Genomic DNA, 21,418 nt, shown 5'->3' on the forward strand with positions numbered 1-21,418 from the left:
TAAACAGTATGAAGTGAGCATAATGCATCAGATTCCTTTGTATTACTTCTGGGGACAGTACTGTGAAACAGGCCATTGCATCTTCTGCCTCTCATGCCAGTATGATTCGCAGTGTCCTTACAAAAGCCTTGCCCTCTCATTAAAAGGCTCCACCCACCTGGTATACTTCAGTGTCATCATAGTGTTAGGGGTGGTGTCATGTGTGATTAAGGCATTAATACAGTTAGCTGTCACCTTAATACACTCAACGGATTTGCTCAGGACACTTAGAATGCCAGGAAAATTAGTTTGCGGAGTGGCATTCAGCCTTCAACATACACACAAACATACGGCTCATCCCTCCTCCTTGGCCTGTTAATGCAATTACTGTATAGCATGTGAGCTCCTTAAAATTTAATGCATTACCTGGATTACCAATGGCTCAGAAAGCGGAAACCAAAAATGACAGGAGAAAATATGTGATGCATAGAGATATGCAGGATTAGGGAACAATGGCTGATATGAGACTTATAGGGTTGAAAGTACAATTGAGCCATTTTATTTGTTTATTTATTTAGAACATGCAAATCTCAGACTGAAGACCCAGAAGGCTCTCAACGCAGTTTGCAAAAAGATGCAGAGTACTGGGACTGCCAAGTGCCAGCAAGCAAAGATGTGCCTTCATCATGGGATGAGTGAGATTAAACTGCACTGTCCCCCATTTTTGTCCCAGATGAGAGATGTCACCAGTGGAAGCTGTGGCCTAGTAGGTGGTGGCCGAAGGGTAAAACAAGGATGGGGACAGAAAATGCTGCTGGAATAATCCCTGAACCATATGGACACACCATGTTATTGACACTTCTGGTATTATATTCTCATAAAATATAGACGGTGGTAGTCTGCTAGTGCCTGGGAGACCAAATTTCGAATTCCAACTTGGTGATGAAGTTCATTAGCTTGCCTGGGGGCCAGTCACCATCTCTAAGCCTAACCTACCTTGAAGAGCTGGAGACGTGGAGACCACGTCTCATTGGACGAAAGGTGAGATATAAATGTAATAATTAATAACAGTGCCCTGCATTAGTAAATCTTAAGCACCAGGCAAGTTAATAATCACTGTTCCTCTACTATATTGGAGGCTGGGGAAACTGAGGTTCGGGGGCTAAATGTGGCCCTCTGGGTCTCTCTATCTGGCCTTTATGACTCTCTGCAGGCCACACTCACTAGCCCCAGTTTCACACCCTTCACAAGTGTCTCTGCTTGTCATAAATATATTTCTGTGAAGTGTGATAATCTTTCTTGCCTGGATAGAGACTGGTGTAATGTGTGCAGGTGCCAGAAACCTCCAACAAACATAGGGAATCTGACTTTTGTACCAAGGACCTGCATCCATTGCTCTGCCCACTTTTGCCTCTGATCCCTGCGTATCACTAGCATGCACTGCCCAAAAGTTTCTACATGAAGGAATGCGATCCTTGGGTTGAAAAGGTTTCCCTCTCTCTGTGCTACATGAATGCTTTCAATCACCACAGTGTAAGAGAGTCTAAGGCCAGAACTGAGTACTGTGCAACTGTGCACTCACTTTAAGACTTATTTCAATACTACTTGTGTGAGCTGTGCAACAAAGGTGGAGAGAACACACAGGAAATCAAAGCAAAAGCTCTCAACGAAGAGTAGGGAAAGCTTCTAGGAAGATCTTGTTTCTTTTGACAACATAGAAAGAAAAAGTAACATCTGCACAAACCTTCAGATCATCGCTACCTAGTTCTGCATGAATCCCATGGGGAGAAGGAATTAAAGCTATAATGAAAGGAAGATGTCAAGGATTCCTTCCAGAGGCACAAGTGACAGAATGCAGGAGACATTCTGGCTACCTTTTATTCACCAGTTTTAATATGTTCAGTAACTGCATTTATTACTAAGTGTTTTATAATATTTTTAGAAGCAGTGAAATGAAATTAAACATATAAATTCTAAAAGCTGACATTTCTATCTTGTAATTAAATGGAACTCCTTAGGAGGTACTCTGCTGGTTAAGAACCTTTGGGTTTTGATTTGCAGTTACCAAGGGTACTTCAGACAGAGCTGTCATTAAAAAAAGAGAATAGGACAGGCTTTTAAAAGGTGAGTAGGTTCACCAAGAGGAAAAAAACAGTCAGAGGAATCAAACAGTGGCAAATGAATATTTCAAGAGAAGGCACTGATAGAGCTATCCAGCTTTCAAAAACAACAAAGTCTAAGTTTAAACCAGGAAGAAAAAAAGATTTCATTGGCATATAAGTTGTTTGGCACAGAGATCATCCACACTTGATGCAAAGTCTGTGCAGGAAAACAAAATTATAATTAGCTCTTCAATGAAAATCTCGCAGAGCTGGAGCAATGCTCAAGAAGAAGAAGAAGAAATTATCTCCCTACTGTGTGATGCTGACTGGATATAGGAGTAAATTATTCAGCATTCCCAAGTCATTTTTCTTCCCTCATAAATATATCAGTTAAACTAACACCACCTTCCTGTGTAGCACACATTAGACAAAGAATGCAGAGTTTGATGACCACAGGGAAGTAGTATTTTAAGGAGATAAACACCTTTTTGAATGAACCATAAAGAAATTTCCAAGAATTAACCCAATTGTTCTTCATATCATCAAATTCCTTGGTTGCTGTAGAATGGTTTATCCCTGCCTAAGCTGTACTGGAAGCAGAAGCAAAATCTTCCCAGAAGTCCATTAAAGCACACAATATTCTTGAACAGGTCATTGCTAACGTATGGGTGTTTTATTTTTAAAAAACCCACAGACACCATCCAAAACTACAGGCAGACGCAAAAAAAGACATGGTTGTATTCAATGTTGTACGAAGTCAAAGTAACTTAGCAGTATACTTGTTCTGCTAGCGAAATGTTTTGCACTAGCAGAACTCAGATGCACAAGAGAACGCATAAGGGTACTTGTGATTTGTTAACTTTACTGTGCAATAGATCGCACAATCAGTTTGGGGATGGGCCATAGTTCAGCAGTAGAACATCTGCTTTCCATGCAGAATGTCACCTGTTCAATCCCTGGCATCTCAAGGTAGAGCTGGGGGAGACTCTTGCCTGAAATCCCGGAGAGCTGCTGCTAAGTTAGTGTAAACATACTGAGTTAGATGGATCACCAGTACAACTGTTGCACTGGGTTCCTCTGTTGCACAACATTAGAATTCACCTGTCCACTAGCAGACACAGAATATTGAGCTACAGACATTGCATATAGAGTGTGGAAATTGTTTCAGTGTAGCTTTTGCACCATATGGGTAACATCCTTCAGGCCGTGTGGAAAGAGTTCACGCTGTGGCTTCTCCACATACCATCACAGTGACAGTTTCTGGGAGTGGAGATGCTGACATGGGGAGGAGTCACTGTAGTGATCTAGAGATTTGATCCCATGCCAATAAGGTAATGTGAGAAAGGCCTTTAATATTCATTTGCATTCCTTTATGGATATGAGAACACTATCTGAAACTTGAACCAGAGACTCCAGGCAGTGCTGACCTTCCTGGAAAGGCTCAAATCTTTGAAATGGCAGCAGGTAAAGGGCATACTGGACTCCCACTTTAAACCCTGACAGTGGTACTGAAAATCTGACATTTGAAATAAAGTACAAAATTCATGAACTGCAATAGGGCATGACCTCAAATAATTAAATAAATGTTAAAAGGGATTAATAATTCAGTGGGAAGCATGAGCAAAACCATACTGGCAAAGCTCTGGATACAAACCACACTTGAATCCCCAAAATGGTACATGCATAACTTCTTCAATATGAAGGCATCCTTCAAAGAACATGAAGGTCGAACCTATTTAAATGAGTAGGTAGTGGGAATTGGAAGAGGAAATTATGTCTATAAAAATGATACTGTGAATGGCACCAGATATTTAATCAACCACTAAATGAGGCTGGAGCTTCCAAAACCATATATGCTGATTTTGAACACTGAATGTAAAACGTAAATTAAAAGGATAACAAATGACAAGTGTGCATTATACCATGCTAAAGAAGATTTTGATGGAAAATTATTAAAGTTTGAAAATACTCTTAACTTGAGGTAGGGGAATTTCTTTTAAGTGTAAGTTAGAGTAAATTGGACAAAGATAACAGGTGAACTACTAGATTAAATTGCATTTTAAGAGTTTGTAGAAAAGGTTGCATTTTTTTAATATAGTAAAAATGACAATCTATTTCTGTGGGAAGTGTTGAAATATGTGCTTGAAGACCTCTAATTCTTCCAAATTAAGAATCAAAATTGTACAGTTAAAATTAGGTGAATGAAATCACCTGCCCACATCTGCCAAAATGACACACCATTTCAGAGAACCCACAGGAACTCAAGTTTAGCTGCAGATCAGGGGTGGGAACAACAAGCAGTTTCAGCTGAAACAGATACGCAGGAAAAATAGAATATTATCCTCCCAGCCTATGGAGTCAAGTTACACCACGAGGTCAATCAAAAATTTGTTAACTTTCCACAGGTTGGCAGCATGAAGGGAAAACACTAGATTATGTGTTTTCCCTTCACTCTGCCAGCCTCCCAAAGGCAGTTGCCTGCCCTCGGGACTGAGTGCTTGATCTAACTTCTTGGACAGGATAAATTTAAAAAAAATTAAAAATTGTCCAGTAGCACCTTAGAGACCAACTAAGTTTGTTCTGGTGCATGCACACGAAAGCTTATACCCAGAACAAACTTAGTTGGTCTCTAAGGTGTTACTGGACTTATTTATTTATTTATTTATTTGTGTCGTCTGCGTCAGCCCAACATGGCTACCTACTTGATTCTTGGACAGGGAAAGTCACATAACTAAAAAGGTTTCAAAATTATGTTTCCAGGAGAATACACATAATCTCTTCTGGTCGTTCTGGAAAATGCTCATGAAAAGTAGCATGGCCAGACTGAGTGTTAGGCCAAGACAATGGAGAATTTAGAACTACTGTCTTGTCTGTGAAACAAAAAAGGAAGTTGTCTCTTCTAGGAAGACAGGAACACAGAAGTGTTAAAAGGTATACAAAAAACAAGAACATAGAAGCATTAGTAAAAGGTACATGTAGTAGGTTTCAAATCCCAAGTGATCACCAGTAAATCCAAACATGACATGAAACCAACAGCCACTGTGTCTAAAAGCACACTGGTATTCAGGGCTTTAGATGCATTTTAAACCTCTAGAAATCCATAAAAGCTCATGGGTCAGAGGAAACAGGACTGCATAACATGTTGTGGAGAAACAAGCTTTTAAGCAGCCACTGTGGGATACCCAGACAATAATTCAGCTGTATGTGTGAACACAAGACACACTGATTTGAATCATTTAATCATGGGCATTTGACCTCAGGCAAATACCTGTGCCTCCCACAGATATTTGTACTTGTGACAACAGCTCCCACTTCGTGCTTCCACACATGGCTAACGTAAGGGTGCACACCATTTTGCTTTAGTTTGCATTACCTAACAGAATTAAAAAGCTGAAAGATGAATGGCTTAGCCAAATCAAATCTCTGATGATGTGTGGACCACTGATCCTCTCTCTCTCTGCTTCTGGGCTCATCCACACTTCTGCTTGTCCAACCACTTTCCCCTGGTGAAAGCCGCTCTTTACTGCTGAATGAGAGCAAATGTCATTCAAGTTTTCCGCAGATTGATGTTTGTTCCAATTCAGCAGCAAATAGTGGGTTTTCCCAGGGAAAGTGGCAGGGCAAATGGAAAACCGCTTAGACCCATGCCTAGAAAAGGAGAAGCAGGAAACCTATAAGACCTGTGCTTTCTAGGCATGGGGCAAGTGAAGTTTGAATGACACCCTCCTTGCACAACCACACATGTACTTTCTCAAGCTGAAGATGGAAGGCATGTAAAGAAGGGACTCTTGTTAAGTGTTCAAAATCCATGAAGGAAACATATTAGAGGTCCACAAACTCATTTCTTAATGGCTTTTCCAGTTTCCAGTTTTTAATCCATGGGATCAGTCCCCAGCTCAGCTTTAGTTGCTTCTAGCTCTTCCTCTTCCTCTTCCTCTTCTCTCCCAAAAGTTGTAATGAACACAAGAAGAGCCTCACTGTATCAGACTCAGTGGTCCAACATCTGGTTTCCCACAGTGGCCAAACCAGTGTCCTCTGGAAAGCCGACAAGGACTTCCTCATCTGCTCTAACCCCTCAACACTACCTTTTTGCTGTGCTCTCCTCCAACCTTAGAATGCTCTGGCCCAAATAACTCCACCTGCAGCAGCTCAGGCCCACCACTTCCCCAAGGAACAATCCTATGCTGCCCTGGGAGTGTCTGAAAAAAAGAACCATCTAGGTGGAGTCAATGAGATGGTTCCTTCTCACATGAATGCCACTCATCCTCCAACATTCTTTGGCGAGAAACCATCTTACTGGTCCTGCCTGAGTGATGCATTCATTTTCAGAGCTGAAGACCTCACAGGGTAGCAGCTCCAATACTACTACAGCTGTGATTTAGTCCTCTGAACTGCTTCAAAGGAAAACAAACCACCAAACTTGGGAAAGGTATGCTGGAGCCCTTGCACAGCTCAATTATCATCCTATGCATCTCATTTTGTTAACTTCTGTTCCATACTTTATACACCTGGAGAGGTAATTTGGTTTGAATTAAAATTATGGTTAAAATAGATCCTATTTTATAGATGAAAAATATTTATTGAACACTGATGCACTGTAAAACTAATTCATATTTTAAAGTATTCTCACTAGTTACTATGGTAACACTACCCTATAATGAATCTTTCTATAGCTACAATTGCTCATCATTTATAATTTAGACAGTTTCATCATATTTAATTATGCAATGTAGTAAAGTATCATACATTAATTATGATACATTTATTTCTGCTTTCCATTTGATATGTTCATCTCCTTTTTCAAGACTGAGTTGTTTTCCATTATTTCAATTTGCCATTAATTTCTGAATTCTAGCACCAAGGCACCACTAAAGATATCCAATGAGCCAAAATCACACAAAACAACAACTTTCAACTATGTGTAGACAACAAAGCTGTTTTTATTCATTCTTACATAGGTGGAAGAATTAACAGCAGGAGCTGCCCAAGGACACATTTTGACTCAAAAGGTTTAACAGGTTCTGTTCAGAAATACATTGTTTGTGTCAACACAATGGGCTACAGGTGGAGGACACCACAACTGAATGTGAACCCACCTAAGAAAGCAAACATAAACACCTGCAAAACAAACAAACAAACAAACAAACAAAGCCCTCTAGGGTACCTGGGGGAAATGTTCTATTTATTTATTTCATAAATTATATTTTGATTTTCACGAACATATCCTCACAAAGTAGTATACATGATACATTAGTTATACAACAAACAAAAAACCAATTTAAACCTTTTAAACACTCATACGACACAATCCTAACCAAATCCACTAAAAGGAAAGTACTGCTGAATACAACTGGACCAAAATACTGGTTAAGAATTCTGCTTAGGTGTGGAACCTGCTTAACCAAATTTAACACTGATGCCAATGTATCTCTGTCAGGGAACTGCCATCTGAGACTAAGGAGGTGAAAGGGCTCATGGAGGGTGAGAGAGACCATTCAGCGGAGGAGGGGACCAGCAGGGGGAGAAGTGGAGTTCCAAGGGAAAGTGAGTCGGAGGGAGGGCTCAGAGACACTTCAAGCGGGAGCAGCGGGGAGATTTCAGGACCTCCTGTAGGGACACCCACTCCTCGGCGGAAACTGTCACGCCGAGAGTCCAGAAGACGCGTTTCCGTTAAGGAGCTTTTATGCTGGAAGAAGTTCCGTAAACGCCCACTGTCCGATTCAACGAGCGATTGATGGAGTCATGTTTAAGGAGCTCCATCACAGACAGAGGTTTGGGGACTTAGCCAAACTCTGAGGGATTAGGATTTTACGCACAAGCAGCTCATCATCCCATCACAGCAATCGGACAGTCCCTGAAAGCAGCTTGTGCAGAGAGGCATCATGAGTAACCCAGCCGGAGCCGGAGGAGCAGCAGGAGCTGGAGAGGGTCCAAGCCTGGAAGAAAGGTACAGAGTGTTGGAACTCCAGCTAGCAATGCAAACGGCGAGGCTAGAAGAAAGGAGGACGCAGGATGCAGAAAAGGCAAAAGGCGCTACACTAGCAAGAAAGATGCCAGGAATGGTGCAGAAGTTTGGGGGGGACCCCAGGAACTACCAAGCCTTTAGGACAGAGATGCAGTATGCTCTTGAACTGCAGTTTAATGACTTTCCCGACGAGGCATCGAGAGTGGCGTTTGTGATTGGCCATCTCGAAGGAGGGGCGAGAGATTGGGTCAGACCCCTGATGGCAGGGAATAGTGACATGCTGAAGGACGCGAGGAAGTTTTTTCGCGCCATGGATTTGATGTTTTCCAGCGAGATTGAACAGGGGCTGGTGCGCAGACAATTGATGGCGTGCAAACAGGGGAGCCGATCGGTTCGTGAGTACTGGACTGAGTTTACAATGTTGATACATAGATTGGGGTGGGACCTTTCGGCGGAACCCATTCAAATGCTCTTTGAAGAGGGGCTTTCTTCGGCGGTGAAAGATGAACTTTCCCGGGCGCCCAGGGCGGAGTCTATGGACCAGCTGACCAAATCAGCGCTGACCATTGGAGCACGCCAGGAGGCAAGAGCCTTGGAGAAGCGGGAGGGGAAAGGAGAGCGTTGGAGGGATTTCCGCATTCCAGAGATTCCAGAACCAAGTTTCCCGCCAGGAGAGCCGATGGAAGTTGGAACAGCGCGCGCGCGCGCAGTTTCAAATCCCAGTGAAGGGGGGAAGAAGGAGGGAAAGAGCGCCAAGAAATGTTATCTCTGCCAGCAGCCAGGTCACTTTGCCAGAGTCTGCCTGCAAAGAAAGGAATGGCAAGGGATGGCTGGAGCTGTTGGGGGGAAGGAGGAGGAAGTCCAGGAGCCAGTAAAAGCCAACGCCTGTCTGCCTCTGTCAGGGCACTGCAGACAGGCCAAGGAGCAGTAAAAGTGCCCACTCCGGAACCTCCAAGACCAGCCCTAGTAATAGAGGTGTTGCTAGAGCTGGCAAACGGATACCCACTAAAGACTAAGGCGCTGCTGGACTCAGGCAGCTCCTGTAATTTTATGAGCAAGGAGTTTGCAGCTGAACACCAGATACAGACACTCCCTTTAAGCAACCCCCTGCAGTTCACCACGATCGATGGGAGGGAGCTGCTGGGAGGAGAAGTCAGCCTACAAACCGTCCCAATGGTTATGAGGGTGGCCAGGCACACTGAGAGGATAGCGTTCAATGTAGCCACCCTGGGAGGGGCTCCAGTCATTTTGGGAATGAGCTGGCTAGCGTTGCATGACCCGCTAGTGGGCTGGCATCAGAGAGTGGTCTCCTTTGGGTCAGCACATTGTCTGGAACACTGCAGAGAGGGAAAGGTGCCAGAAGGGGCAAAAGCCTCTCTAGCAGGGACGGAAGTGGCGGACAAAGGGAAGGTGCCCAAACAATACGCTGACCTGAGCAAGGTCTTCAGTGAAAGGGAAGCAGATAAATTACCACCGCACAGAGACTTTGACTGCCAAATTAATCTGGTCCCTGGGGCCCAGCTCCCCGTGGGCAAGCTGTACGCCATGTCAGACAGGGAAATGCAGGAGTTAAGGGAGTTTATTGATAAAAACCTGAAGAGGGGCTTCATCAGAGAGTCCAGAGCGGTGGGGGGGAGCCCAGTGTTTTTTGTGGACAAAAAAAACACGGATAAACCGAGATTGGTCGTGGACTACCGGGCCCTAAATGCCGTGTCAGAACCAGTGACTTTCCCCATGCCCAGGATTGATGACATTTTGACCAGGGTGAGGAAGGGAAAGATATTCACGAAACTGGACCTGAGAGGAGCATACAACCTGATACGAATAAAGAAGGGGGATGAATGGAAAACCACCATGTTCACCCCTTTGGGGGCGTTTGAATATCTCGTTATGCCATTCGGATTACAATCAGGCTCCGCCTGTTTTCAATCGCTCATGAACCACGTACTGGGACCTTTGCTCTACAAGAATTGCGTGGCATTCCTTGATGACGTGCTGATATATTCAGAGAATGAGGAGCAGCATGTAAAGGATGTCAGGGAAGTGCTGAGCCAGCTGCAAGCAAACCAGTTGTGGGTGAAATTGGAGAAGTGTCAGTTCCACACCAAGGAGGTGGAATTCCTGGGGTACCGCTTATCAGACAAGGGATTAGCCATGGATCCAGGGAAGGTCCAGGCGGTGCTGGAATGGAAGACACCGAAAACGAAAAAAGATGTGCAAAGGTTCTTAGGGTTTGGGAACTTTTACCGTAAATTCATCAAGAACTTTGCCCACTTAACGGCTCCCATCACGGACTGTCTAAGCAGCAAGAAGAAATTCGTTTGGACAGCGGAGGCGGAGCATGCTTTTGAGGAATTGAAAAGGGCATTCGCTTCGGAAGAACAGCTCCTGCATGTGGATTTACAAAAACCCATGAGAGTGGAAACTGATGCCTCAGACCGGGCGGTGGGGGCGGTGCTGCTTCAGCCAGGGAGCAATAAGTCGGAATGGAGACCGTGTGCCTTCTTTTCGCGTAAGCTGAACAAATCCGAGAGGAACTACACGGTATATGACCGAGAACTACTCGCCATTCACGAAGCGTTCCGGAGATGGAGACACTTACTAATTGGCGCACAACATAAGGTGCAAGTGTGTACGGACCACAAGAATTTGGAGTATTGGAGAACGGCACGGGTGCTCAACCAACGACAAGTGAGATGGGCCCAGGAGTTCTCCAGATTCCATTTTGAAATTTGCTATGTGCCAGGTCCAGAAAACATCAGAGCGGACGCTCTCTCTCGCAAACCTGAATATTTGGAGGGGGAGGGAGCGCCGGAAGAGAGACATATTATCCCAGAGGACCACTGGGTGTGTGGTGCGGCCTGGGTGGGGCAAAGAGAACTGGTAGAGGGAACGGTAAATGATGAGTACGCCCAAGACAAGCTCAGAGGTCTAAGGAGAGAGGGAGAAGACCCCGGGGGTTTTGAAGAAAGAAACGGGGCATTGTATTACAGAGGGGCGCTATATATACCCGAAGGGGAATTGAGGGGGAGAGTACTCAAACAGCTGCACGACAATCCCACAGCGGGGCATTTTGGGCAACACAAGACCATGTGGTTGGTGACCAGGGAGTTTTGGTGGCCCAAGGTGAGGGAGGATGTACGGGAGTATGTGAGAAGGTGTGACCAATGCCAGAGAGCCAAAGGAGAAAGGCGGGCACCAGCGGGGTTATTAGAACCGTTACCCACACCAGAACGACCGTGGGAGGCGGTGTCGATAGATTTTATGACTGATCTGCCCAAATCCCAGGGGAAAACCGCCATACTAGTCGTAGTAGACCTGTTAACTAAGATGGGTCACTTTGTAGCTTGCTCACATGCAGTCACGGCGGAAGAAACAGCGAAATTGTTTGTAGAACATATTTTCAGACTGCATGGCGCCCCCTTGAGGGTGGTTTCCGACAGAGGGAAACAGTTCACGTCCAGATTCTGGAGGAAACTTATGAGCTTATTGCACGTAGAGGTCAACTTTTCGACTGCCAGGCACCCTGAGACCAATGGGCAGGCGGAGAGAGCAAACGGTATTCTCCAACAATACCTGAGGTGTTATGTCAATGACAGAGAGAACGATTGGGTCGAAAAGTTGGCACTAGCGGAATTTGCTTACAATAATGCTGAGAATGTGTCCACCGGGATGAGCCCCTTTTTGGCTAATTATGGGTGCCACCCCAGGGCGTTTCCAGGGGAAGGAGGGGAAAGATGGAGTGTTCCGGCAGCGGAACTTTTTGTAGAAGAAATGGAAGCGATCCATCGTCAACTCCAACTCAACTTAGAAAGGGCCAAGGAAGAATATAAGAGGCAGGCAGACAAGAGCAGAAGGGAAGGTGAAACAATTAGGGTGGGGAGTCGGGTCTGGCTATCAACCCAAGGGTTGCCGTTCAAGGGGGGTTGCAAGAAATTGAGACCCAAAAGATTGGGACCATTTGAGGTCATCCAACAGGTCAACCCAGTGGCGTTCAGACTCCGGTTACCGAACCACATGAAACTGCACCCAGTATTCCACAGGTCATTACTGTCACCATACAGGGGGGAAGGTGAAGGGGTATCCACACGGGGGCCAGCCATAGAAGAAAGGGAAAGCCGCAACCATGTGTCGGAAATCATCGACTCCAGGTGGAAGGGTAATCAGGTGGAGTATTTGGTCGCGTGGGAAGGGGAACCGGAGTCGGAAAACACCTGGGTGAAGGCAGAGGAGGTCCGTGACGAGATCTTGATCGAAACGTTTCACCAAGGGTTCCCCAGGAAACCTCAGCCAGTAGCGAGGTTTCGGAGGGAGTACTTTGGCACCACCGACGATGAGGAGGAACTGGAGGGATTCAGGGAATCGGAGTTGGAAGGAGGAACAGACTCCGATGAGGAGGAGTACTTGGAAACCGGAGACAGCAAAAGGTGGAGGGAAGTGTTCGAAACTTCGGAAGATGAGGGAGGTTCCTTCAGGGGTTTTGCTCCCTCGCCTCCCGCAGAGGAGGGGAGGGAAGGGGGTGAAGGGGGCCCTGGAGGGGAGGTGGATGTCAGGGAACTGCCATCTGAGACTAAGGAGGTGAAAGGGCTCATGGAGGGTGAGAGAGACCATTCAGCGGAGGAGGGGACCAGCAGGGGGAGAAGTGGAGTTCCAAGGGAAAGTGAGTCGGAGGGAGGGCTCAGAGACACTTCAAGCGGGAGCAGCGGGGAGATTTCAGGACCTCCTGTAGGGACACCCACTCCTCGGCGGAAACTGTCACGCCGAGAGTCCAGAAGACGCGTTTCCGTTAAGGAGCTTTTATGCTGGAAGAAGTTCCGTAAACGCCCACTGTCCGATTCAACGAGCGATTGATGGAGTCATGTTTAAGGAGCTCCATCACAGACAGAGGTTTGGGGACTTAGCCAAACTCTGAGGGATTAGGATTTTACGCACAAGCAGCTCATCATCCCATCACAATCTCCTATGTGTAAGGCTGGGGAAAGAGGGAGCACATTTCCCATCTCTTGATTGTGGTAAAGGCAGCCCCTTTTGCCACATTTTCACGTGGAGGAAATAGTCAGGAAGCCTACATGGAAGGAATGGAAGCCTAAATTTTAGTTAGTCAGAAAGCCTAACTAAAAACTATATGGAAGGAATGAGGTGAAGACTTCTGGAAGCTGAATCGTTCTAATAAAGAGGCAGAGGACATGCAGTGGCACTTGTAGTAGAAAGCCAGAGGATGATCAAGTCAGATTAGTCTGCAGACATTAATGCCTGCCTACTCTACTAACGCTCCCAATGTAATAGGTATATATGCCAAGTGCGGGAGGGACCAAAGCTCAGCAGTAGAGCACATGTGCTGCATGCAGAAGGTCCAAAATGCAACCCTCAGCATCTCAAGCAAAAAGGATCCAGCAGAAAAGCGTGCAAAAGATCTCTGCTTAAGACTCTGGCAAGCTACTGCCAAACAGAGCAGGCAAACCTGGGCACTCGGTCAGAGTGTAAGACCAGGACACACATATATGTACCACTAGTTCACACAAGCTATTTGCACTAGTTCTCCCCAACCCAGATGCTTAGGTTTTCCTATAGGAAAGTATCCCCACACACAAGACACACAGAAAGGATTGAAATTGAAGCAATTCTGTAGCACTGCAAGACTATGATTAGAAAATCAAGTGCTAGTTATTAGGGTTTTCAGAAGCTTTCTTTTCCTTTTAAGAAAATGAACTATTGGAGTGTTTTTAAAATTAATATTATTGTTACATAGAGAGTGCCAATATTTGACAGACAAGGCAGCTCTATTTGCTGAAACAGCCTCTATAATTAAGGATGGGGGAGAAATTGGGGTCAGTTTTTGATGACTGGCATGGAACTCTGCTGATCAGATAATTTCAATGTATAATAATGATGTAGATTAATTACATAAATTAACTGTTTTATTCAGTTGTAAAAGAGTTTAATGGGTGTTTTGAGTTATTTGGGTATTTTCAAATATTACTTTTGAATGTTTCATTACTGGATGTATACTGCTGTGAGTCTGCATAGTTTAGCTACTTGGTGCTTACTGAAATGGTCTCAAGAATGACTCAAGAAACTGAAAATGAGGAAAGGCAACATGACTTTTTAGATGCAGATTGCTAAGCCAGCTATGTAAGAATGACCGCTACTGCTTACAGAAGCCAAGGTAGTTGACCTTAATGATTTTCCATGGATAAAAGTGATGCTAAAATCTAGTGAGGAGATTCTGGGTTGCTAAGATTTGCAGTGCAGAAGACAATGATTATAATACAACAACCTGAGACATAGTGCATATAAATTTTACAAAACTTTGTGGTGGCTGCCCACCCCCACTCCATTGCCACAAATGCCTTTTTAGCATAAGAAGGAAGGAAGGCTGGTCACTAAACATTTTTGTGGACTAGTAACTTAAGTGCATTGGACCACACAAACAAGAACTCATCCATTTTTACCTGTATGCAAGTGCCAGGGCCCAGGCGCAGGCAGCGCAGTAAAGACTGTCATGTATTTTTGCCCTTTGGTTGTCACCCAGTGTTTTTGTAGGAAAGAGGCCAGTGGTTGGACTTTGGAAAAGTAACACTGTTGACTTGACTGCCAAGATAAACAACAATTATTACTATTACTTCAAATTTATTCCAGTTTCAGAAAGTACAGTATTTTTAAACAAAGGAATACGACCTGCAAAAACCAGATAACATGGAAAAGGAAAAGTGAGAAAAAATAAATAAGTTAATGATGTTGCAAGGAAAAAGATGCACATACAAAACTGAATATCAGTTTTCACCATTTCCCCATGTTTCTCTATTGTTTTTTCTTTGTGCCTTTTGCTCTGGATCTGTTCTTGGCAACATCTGTTGACTGCTGTTCCTAGGCTTTGTCTACACTACAAAAAGCAGTTTAACTGTGACAGCATCCCCTCAAGGAACCCTGAGGACACTAGTTCTATGAGATGCCTAGACTATGCTATCACAGAATTTTCAGTCCCTGAACAAATCTACAACTCCCAGTTCCTTTGGAACTCTGCATGGAAACAAACTGCCATTATACCACATATTTTAGCATACCCCAACACCTAATAAGAGGCAAAATCCTCCTTAACACTTGCTCATCCTGCCCAGTAGCAAAAAATAAAAATAAAAATTCTTTTACAATGCGTCAGGTGCAGAGTTGGCCATGTCTATCTTTGTTTTATCCAGTTTGTGTTTTTAGTTTAATGTAATCTTACTATCTTCTTTATAACACCTTTAGTTTAGATTCTTCCACTTTTTATGCTTTATAGAAAGTTTAGTTATTGAACAATCACATTCAGAGCATTATACTGGTACCTCAGAACAGAATACTGAAGAAATGCCCTTCCATGTGAAAGCTATTTATGGTTCAATTATGGCTTCTGGGGGAAAATTAAAATAAAAATCTTTTTTACTCTGTGGATAGTCTTCAGTCCCTTCTCTCTTTACAAGTAAACTTTTATTCAGTATTTATATAAAATGCCTACAAGCAATGAAAACCATAAATTTTAATTATTCTCAAGGAAGTTCTACCGATAATATTTTAAAGTTTATTTTAACTAGGCTAGAGGTTCCAAGAACAGCCCATTACTACTTTAGAAGGTCATTTTATAACTTCTATATTGGGAGACAGATGAAAAACAATGATGGATTTATTTAATGTAATATAGAATGTAAAATGAACTGGAATCTTGCTCAGAGAAGGAAAAACGTGTTTGTCTGAATATGCTGTTTCTCAAATAATAACAACTTCATCATAACAACTGGGCTCCAAAGAGCTTCTTGTGCTATCTGAATTGGAGAAACAGATGCCCAATTTCTTCTGATTTCCTCCTCTGCCTGTAGCCCCTCCTGCCACAACACCATGTCCCATATCACCATTGGGAGTAACTTGGGGTAGGATGCAATCCACTGCGCTGAGAAGAAAGAGGCAAAAAAGCCCTGCAGTCCTTGGTGTTATTTCCCTAGCAGCACTCGTGTTTCATTGCTTTATCACAACAACATCCAAGTGGGTATTGTCACAATTTCACAACGCCACATGTCAAAGGAGCCAAGACTGGTAGCAAAAAAAAAGGTGGCAGGCATACCACAGTCATCCTGGCTTGCCAAAGGAAGGAGAAATTGTTGCAACCAATTGAAGCTGTCCATCACTGTAGTGGACACCGTAATCTGGCCACAACAGCTACCAAGCACAATAAGTCAGCAGACCTGTCTGCTCAGAATTCCCCCCACCGTCTCTCTTTATCTGACCTGCCATAATAAAAAATGAACATTCATTTAAAATATTTTGAACTTTAAGATACAAATTCTTTATATTTGAACTTTGCCAGCTGGGTCACTCAAGTGAAGGCACTTCATCCTAGAGTAGGCTGTCAATTTTGAATAATTATGAAATGACGGCATTTATAATTATGAATAATTTTGAATAATTATGAATACTTTTGAATAATTATGAAAAGGATAGCAAAGAGCAGCAAGGTTAGCCATTGCCAAGTTTTAGAATTTAAACTGGATGGTCTGTGTGAGAAGCTCTACTTGAAGGTAGTGTTGTACACAGTACAAGTGCATCTGCTTGACTGTTTGATGTTGCACTGTCATTGCTTATTTTTTGCCACTGAATAATTAAGCTCGCTGCTCTAGTGGAATCCTACTCTGGCAGGATTCAAACAAATGGGTAGGCATTCACTGCTTGAAAACACAGCACATTTGAGCAGGCCGTATGGCTCACTGTTGGTTGCTTATTTGCCTTAATAGATTTAACATGGCAGAACAACTGAATGTCCCTGAATATAAGCAATGTTCAGTCCTGAACAAATATAATCTTAGTCTACATCAGGGGTCGGCAAACTAAGGTTTGCAGGGTGGATCAGGCCCAATTGCCTTCAGGATCCGGCCTGCAGACTGTCCATAGATCGGCATGGGAATTCTGTTCGTTCGGCCTGCGCCATTTTCCCCCCTGCGCCATTCCATTTCCCTACCTCTCCCTCACACACAACGCAGTGGCGCCTCCTCCCTCCTTCCTCCTGGCTTCTCCCCGCTCTGCCTAGAGGAGGAAGGGAGCTGGGCTGAGCTGGCTAAGCACCATTTTAAGCAGCCCCTCTCTGGAGCCAGTCCTTTTGCGCCACTCATCTTCCCTCCACCGGCGCCCCCCTGGTACTCCTGTGGGCCAGAGAGTAGAGCAGACAAGTTCTCTCTGCCTACCCACGAGAAGCAGCGGTGGTGGTGGCAGCAGCAGCAGCCCCAGTGAAGGAAAGCGCAGCGGCTGGGGTTGGGGAGGAGGACTACTTGCCCCCCTCACCTTTTCTTCCAGCTCCGCCCCCCCGGTGCCGCTTCTCCAGCCCACCACAAGGTCTGAGGGACAGTGGACCGGCACGCGGCTAAAAAATTTTGCCGACCCCTGGTCTACATGGTACTTTTGATTGAACATGTGAAAACAAGTGAGCATTGCTACAATGTAAACACCTGTACTTTTCATGATCCCAGTGATATTACAAGAACGTAGAACTATGTATTCAAATTACTTCTTTTACTTTTCAAAAAATAAAGGCAAAGCGGCTGACAGTAAAAGAGGGAAAAAATAAAGCAAAACAATAAAACAATCAATAAGAAATACATAAAGCACAGCAAATATATCAGCAGAAAGAAATCAGCAAGAAACTAGGGTATTTTGCCCAGCAACATAGCAGAGAGAAGAAAGCACAGGTCCGTTTGCCCCCAAAGGAAGTTCCTTAAACAGCTAACTGTGACAGAAGATTAGCAACAACAACAACAAAATAATAGGGACCAGGCAGACTTCCCTGGGGGAGGACATTTCACAGTGTTGACATCATAAAGGTCCTGTTCTTGTCCTCAGCTGGTGGAACCCAGAGCAAGACCTTCAACATGGATCAGAATGGAGATAAATGGGAGGAGGTAGTCCTTCCCTAAGGTATTCAAGTTTCCAAACCATTTAAAGAACATTTGAATTTTCACCAATACTGATGGTTCCACAGGATGATACACAAAAATTGTGATTTCCTAATTGTTTAAATAACTTACGTTCACAAAAAGTAAACATATTACTTCCAAAACAAACTGCCTCTCCTTTGACTTACCTATCCGATAGTAACTATCCAGCTTATCCCACAGACTTTCTCCATCTGGCCTGGGAAGGTTAATGCTTTTAAGGGGTTCATATACAGAACCTAAAGGAAGAGATTATAACACCTTGATTAGAATTATAGGAGTAACATGAAATTAAACCATAAAGATATTGTCAAGAATGCCCTTTTATTCATTTTCATGTATGCATTTTCAGTTTTTATACTTCACCTTTCTAACAGCCAAGGTGGCTTACAAAGGATTAAAAAAATAAAAATAAAACCAGCAACAATATTTTGAAAAGATTTTTTAAAAGCCTATAGTAATATAAAATAATGTGGATAAGCTACTGAAAAGCTTGCTGAAGAAGCAGTCTATCTATAAGCAAATAGTGAAGGGGCCAGGCAAACCTTCTAGATCTTGGGTACCACAGCTGAAAAGGCCCCCACCCCAATAGTGTGTTGGAATAGAGCCTCATATTCATATCCAATTCTTTGTATCTAATCACTGGACTACTACAATGCAGAAAATTGACAAACAAAAGAAACTCCAGATCTACAAATGTAACACAAGTTAACATAAATAAAATTTGTGCAAACCTGAATAAATGAAATTAAAAGTATAGACCAATTTAAAATTCTGAATTTTCCTCACAAAATACCACATTATTCTCCTTTTAAAAAATAATCCTAGGTCTTCCACTTTTTAAAACCGAACGGATAAGGACAGTCAAAACGGGGCCAATCCCTGTGTATTCCTTCTAAAACAGCTAAAGGAGTCAGGATGAACTAAGCTTTAGTACAGGAAATCCCATCTGGGAATTTCTTTTTTTAAGTGGGGGTACTTCCACAACAGACAGAATGCTGAAATTTGGTACACTAGGAGCAGAATTCACCAAATGAATCCATCAAATGAAGGCTTGCACAAGAGCTTTCGCTTGCGTAACCAGCCTGCCCCCATCCTGCCCCCACAATTGACTCAGGTGGAGGGGGAAAACCCCTACAAGAACACACAGGGGAGAAGGGAGAGTGGCTCGTTCTATCTGGCAAGTGGATATGCCTGAACAGACAGAACACATGTGACAGCTTGACAATGAATGCAACCCAAGGCGTCCAAGATACCGTGATTACTAAAACCACCTGAAAACAGCATATTTACCTACAAAGTACAAATGTTTCAGTTCCTCATAATAGCAGTCAGTGCTCCATCTAAAAAGTAGCTGAGCCACATGGTAATGAATAGAACGGTGAGTGAGAGTTCCCCCTTCTCCAGATGAACCAGTTGAAGAGAGCGGGAGAATACGGGCTGTGAGATGTACCATTGGGAGTGGATTACAACAGACAAGTCCTCAGAACCCCACTTCTTATCTCTAGTCCGGGGAAAGCTTGCTATTGCTATAGCCCCTATTCTACGAAGGGTTTTATTCAGTTGGCTAATACACTAACCTTCCTTGGCACTCTACCCCAAACCTGCAAAGCTGCACCAGTTTCTTCTCTTGGGCCTTGGCTCGCCACTGGGCTCTCAGCATGCGGCTTACCTGCAGTGTGTTCCCCTCTTGGAGGTTGGCTGCCCCAAGGAGGGTGCTCAGTCAGCTTCTAGGACACCCAGCAGTGCTCCCTCTGCCTCATTTTTCTGCCCTTACTCTGCTGCTCTGCTTGGAAGAGCCACCCACCAGCCACCTCTGCTCTTTGTACAGTCAGGGAAAGGATAGAGAAGGATCAGATGGGTCTGTCTGCCATTGCATGCTGCCTCTAGGCTAGTCTTGTTTACATCCAGTCGGGCTGGCTAAGGAGGCAGGCGTCAACCAAGACCAAAACCGCAACAGCAAGTTGTAACTATGTTTACTACCTTGCAGTATTTTTCTTCAGCAATCAGTTTTCGCCAGAAAGAATAATTATTTGGATAATTATTTGCAGAGCCTTATAATGTAACACAACTGCACAGAAAAGACAAACATCCATTCTACACCTTTACAATAACAATAGCTATATTATTTCCTTCAACATCTGAAAACTTATTAGTTCTAAATAAAAGTGTATGCAATAATTTCATTTTTTTCTTTATAGGAGATAAAGAACTTCAGGTACTGGATGAAGTGTCAAGGTTGATTTTATTATTGTTTCTATAATTGTGAAGAATAGAACTGTTTGTGCTTCCATCCACTTCACTTTGCCTTTGTATTGCCAACCTTGCTCATTAAAATCAAGAGGCTAATTACAAATCGGTAACTAGCTAAATATATTTTTTAAAGTCTGTTCCTTGAATAATATATTCATAGCTTGTGTATATGGGCTATAAAGATGGACGCCTCTCTAATTAAGCTTGATGCTTCGTGCTCATTTTTTCAATGGAGGTAGAGTAAAAGATTAACTATGTGAAGCACTAACAATGGATTGATTTAGAACAAGTAAACATGTGGTTTAGATGCAATGCCAAACTATGGTATAACGTTACATGCACAAGCAGACTTAAGTGCTTCTACATTCCCCTCCCCTTGCATACAACAACAGATTAACTTAATTCTGGGTCCTTGACAAATCACAGTTTGCCAAACCATCCACACTTGGCAAGCTATAGGTTGTGCATGCTAGTTGCCCTACAAATCAGGACTAAAATATGGTTTGTGAAAGCATCTTATGAGGAAAATAGGGTGCTGTTCTTCCAGGTAAAGATGGCAATGAGTAAGGCTGTTTGTCCTTGAATTCTGCAGTCTGTTCTACTTTTAATTTGTTTTATTTTTAATAATGTTAAAGTTTTAAAGTCAGTTGGCTCAGCAGTTAATGTTAAATGCAACACACAGGCTAGGAGCATATCTGTTTTACTTTTATATGGGCTTAAAAGTCATATGTTTTAATTGAAGGACAGATGCTGGGAGAGCAACTGTTTTAACATGGTTTTAACATGGTGACTACATGAGCACAGAACCTCAGTGCTTCAGATAAATCGTCCAGAACTCCATTGCCAATTTAGTCCAGAAATCTATGCTGGACTATTGTGACTCAGCAACTGGATCAAGGGAGGCAGAGTTAACTACAAACCAATTGCAGCAAGGTGTAATTAATATGTCTTATAAGGACAGCCCTGGTCCTTTATATAGCACGTATGCAAGTAACGGGGAAGGAGATGTCTTATCCCAAATAAGAGATTTTGCTACATATTCCTCTAATGAAAGCTTGGCTAACTGGTCAATTGATCTGGACTTGTTAAGAACTAATATATATGGCTCCCAGAAAACCTCAGCTCCTCCATATAATGAAACTTCAATTATGTTTAATAACAATCTT

The 21,418-nt window shown here is 43.4% G+C and overlaps 1 protein-coding gene across 7 annotated transcripts in view; it reads right to left on the reverse strand.

The window, feature by feature from the left end:
• The window catches only part of PHKB (phosphorylase kinase regulatory subunit beta), a 142,291-nt gene that overhangs the window by 103,106 nt on the left and 17,767 nt on the right, over positions 1-21,418 (reverse strand). For all 7 annotated transcript variants that reach the window (XM_053400230.1, XM_053400233.1, XM_053400232.1 and 4 more), the window contains 2 exons: positions 18,149-18,238; positions 14,499-14,637 (listed from right to left, as the gene is read on the reverse strand). In XM_053400230.1, the coding sequence (XP_053256205.1) occupies positions 14,499-14,637; positions 18,149-18,238 (229 nt within the window). The remainder of the gene's footprint in view (positions 1-14,498; positions 14,638-18,148; positions 18,239-21,418) is intronic.

This window comes from Podarcis raffonei, chromosome 8, assembly GCF_027172205.1.
Source record: "Podarcis raffonei isolate rPodRaf1 chromosome 8, rPodRaf1.pri, whole genome shotgun sequence".
In the NCBI taxonomy this organism is placed as follows: Eukaryota; Metazoa; Chordata; class Lepidosauria; order Squamata; family Lacertidae; genus Podarcis; species Podarcis raffonei.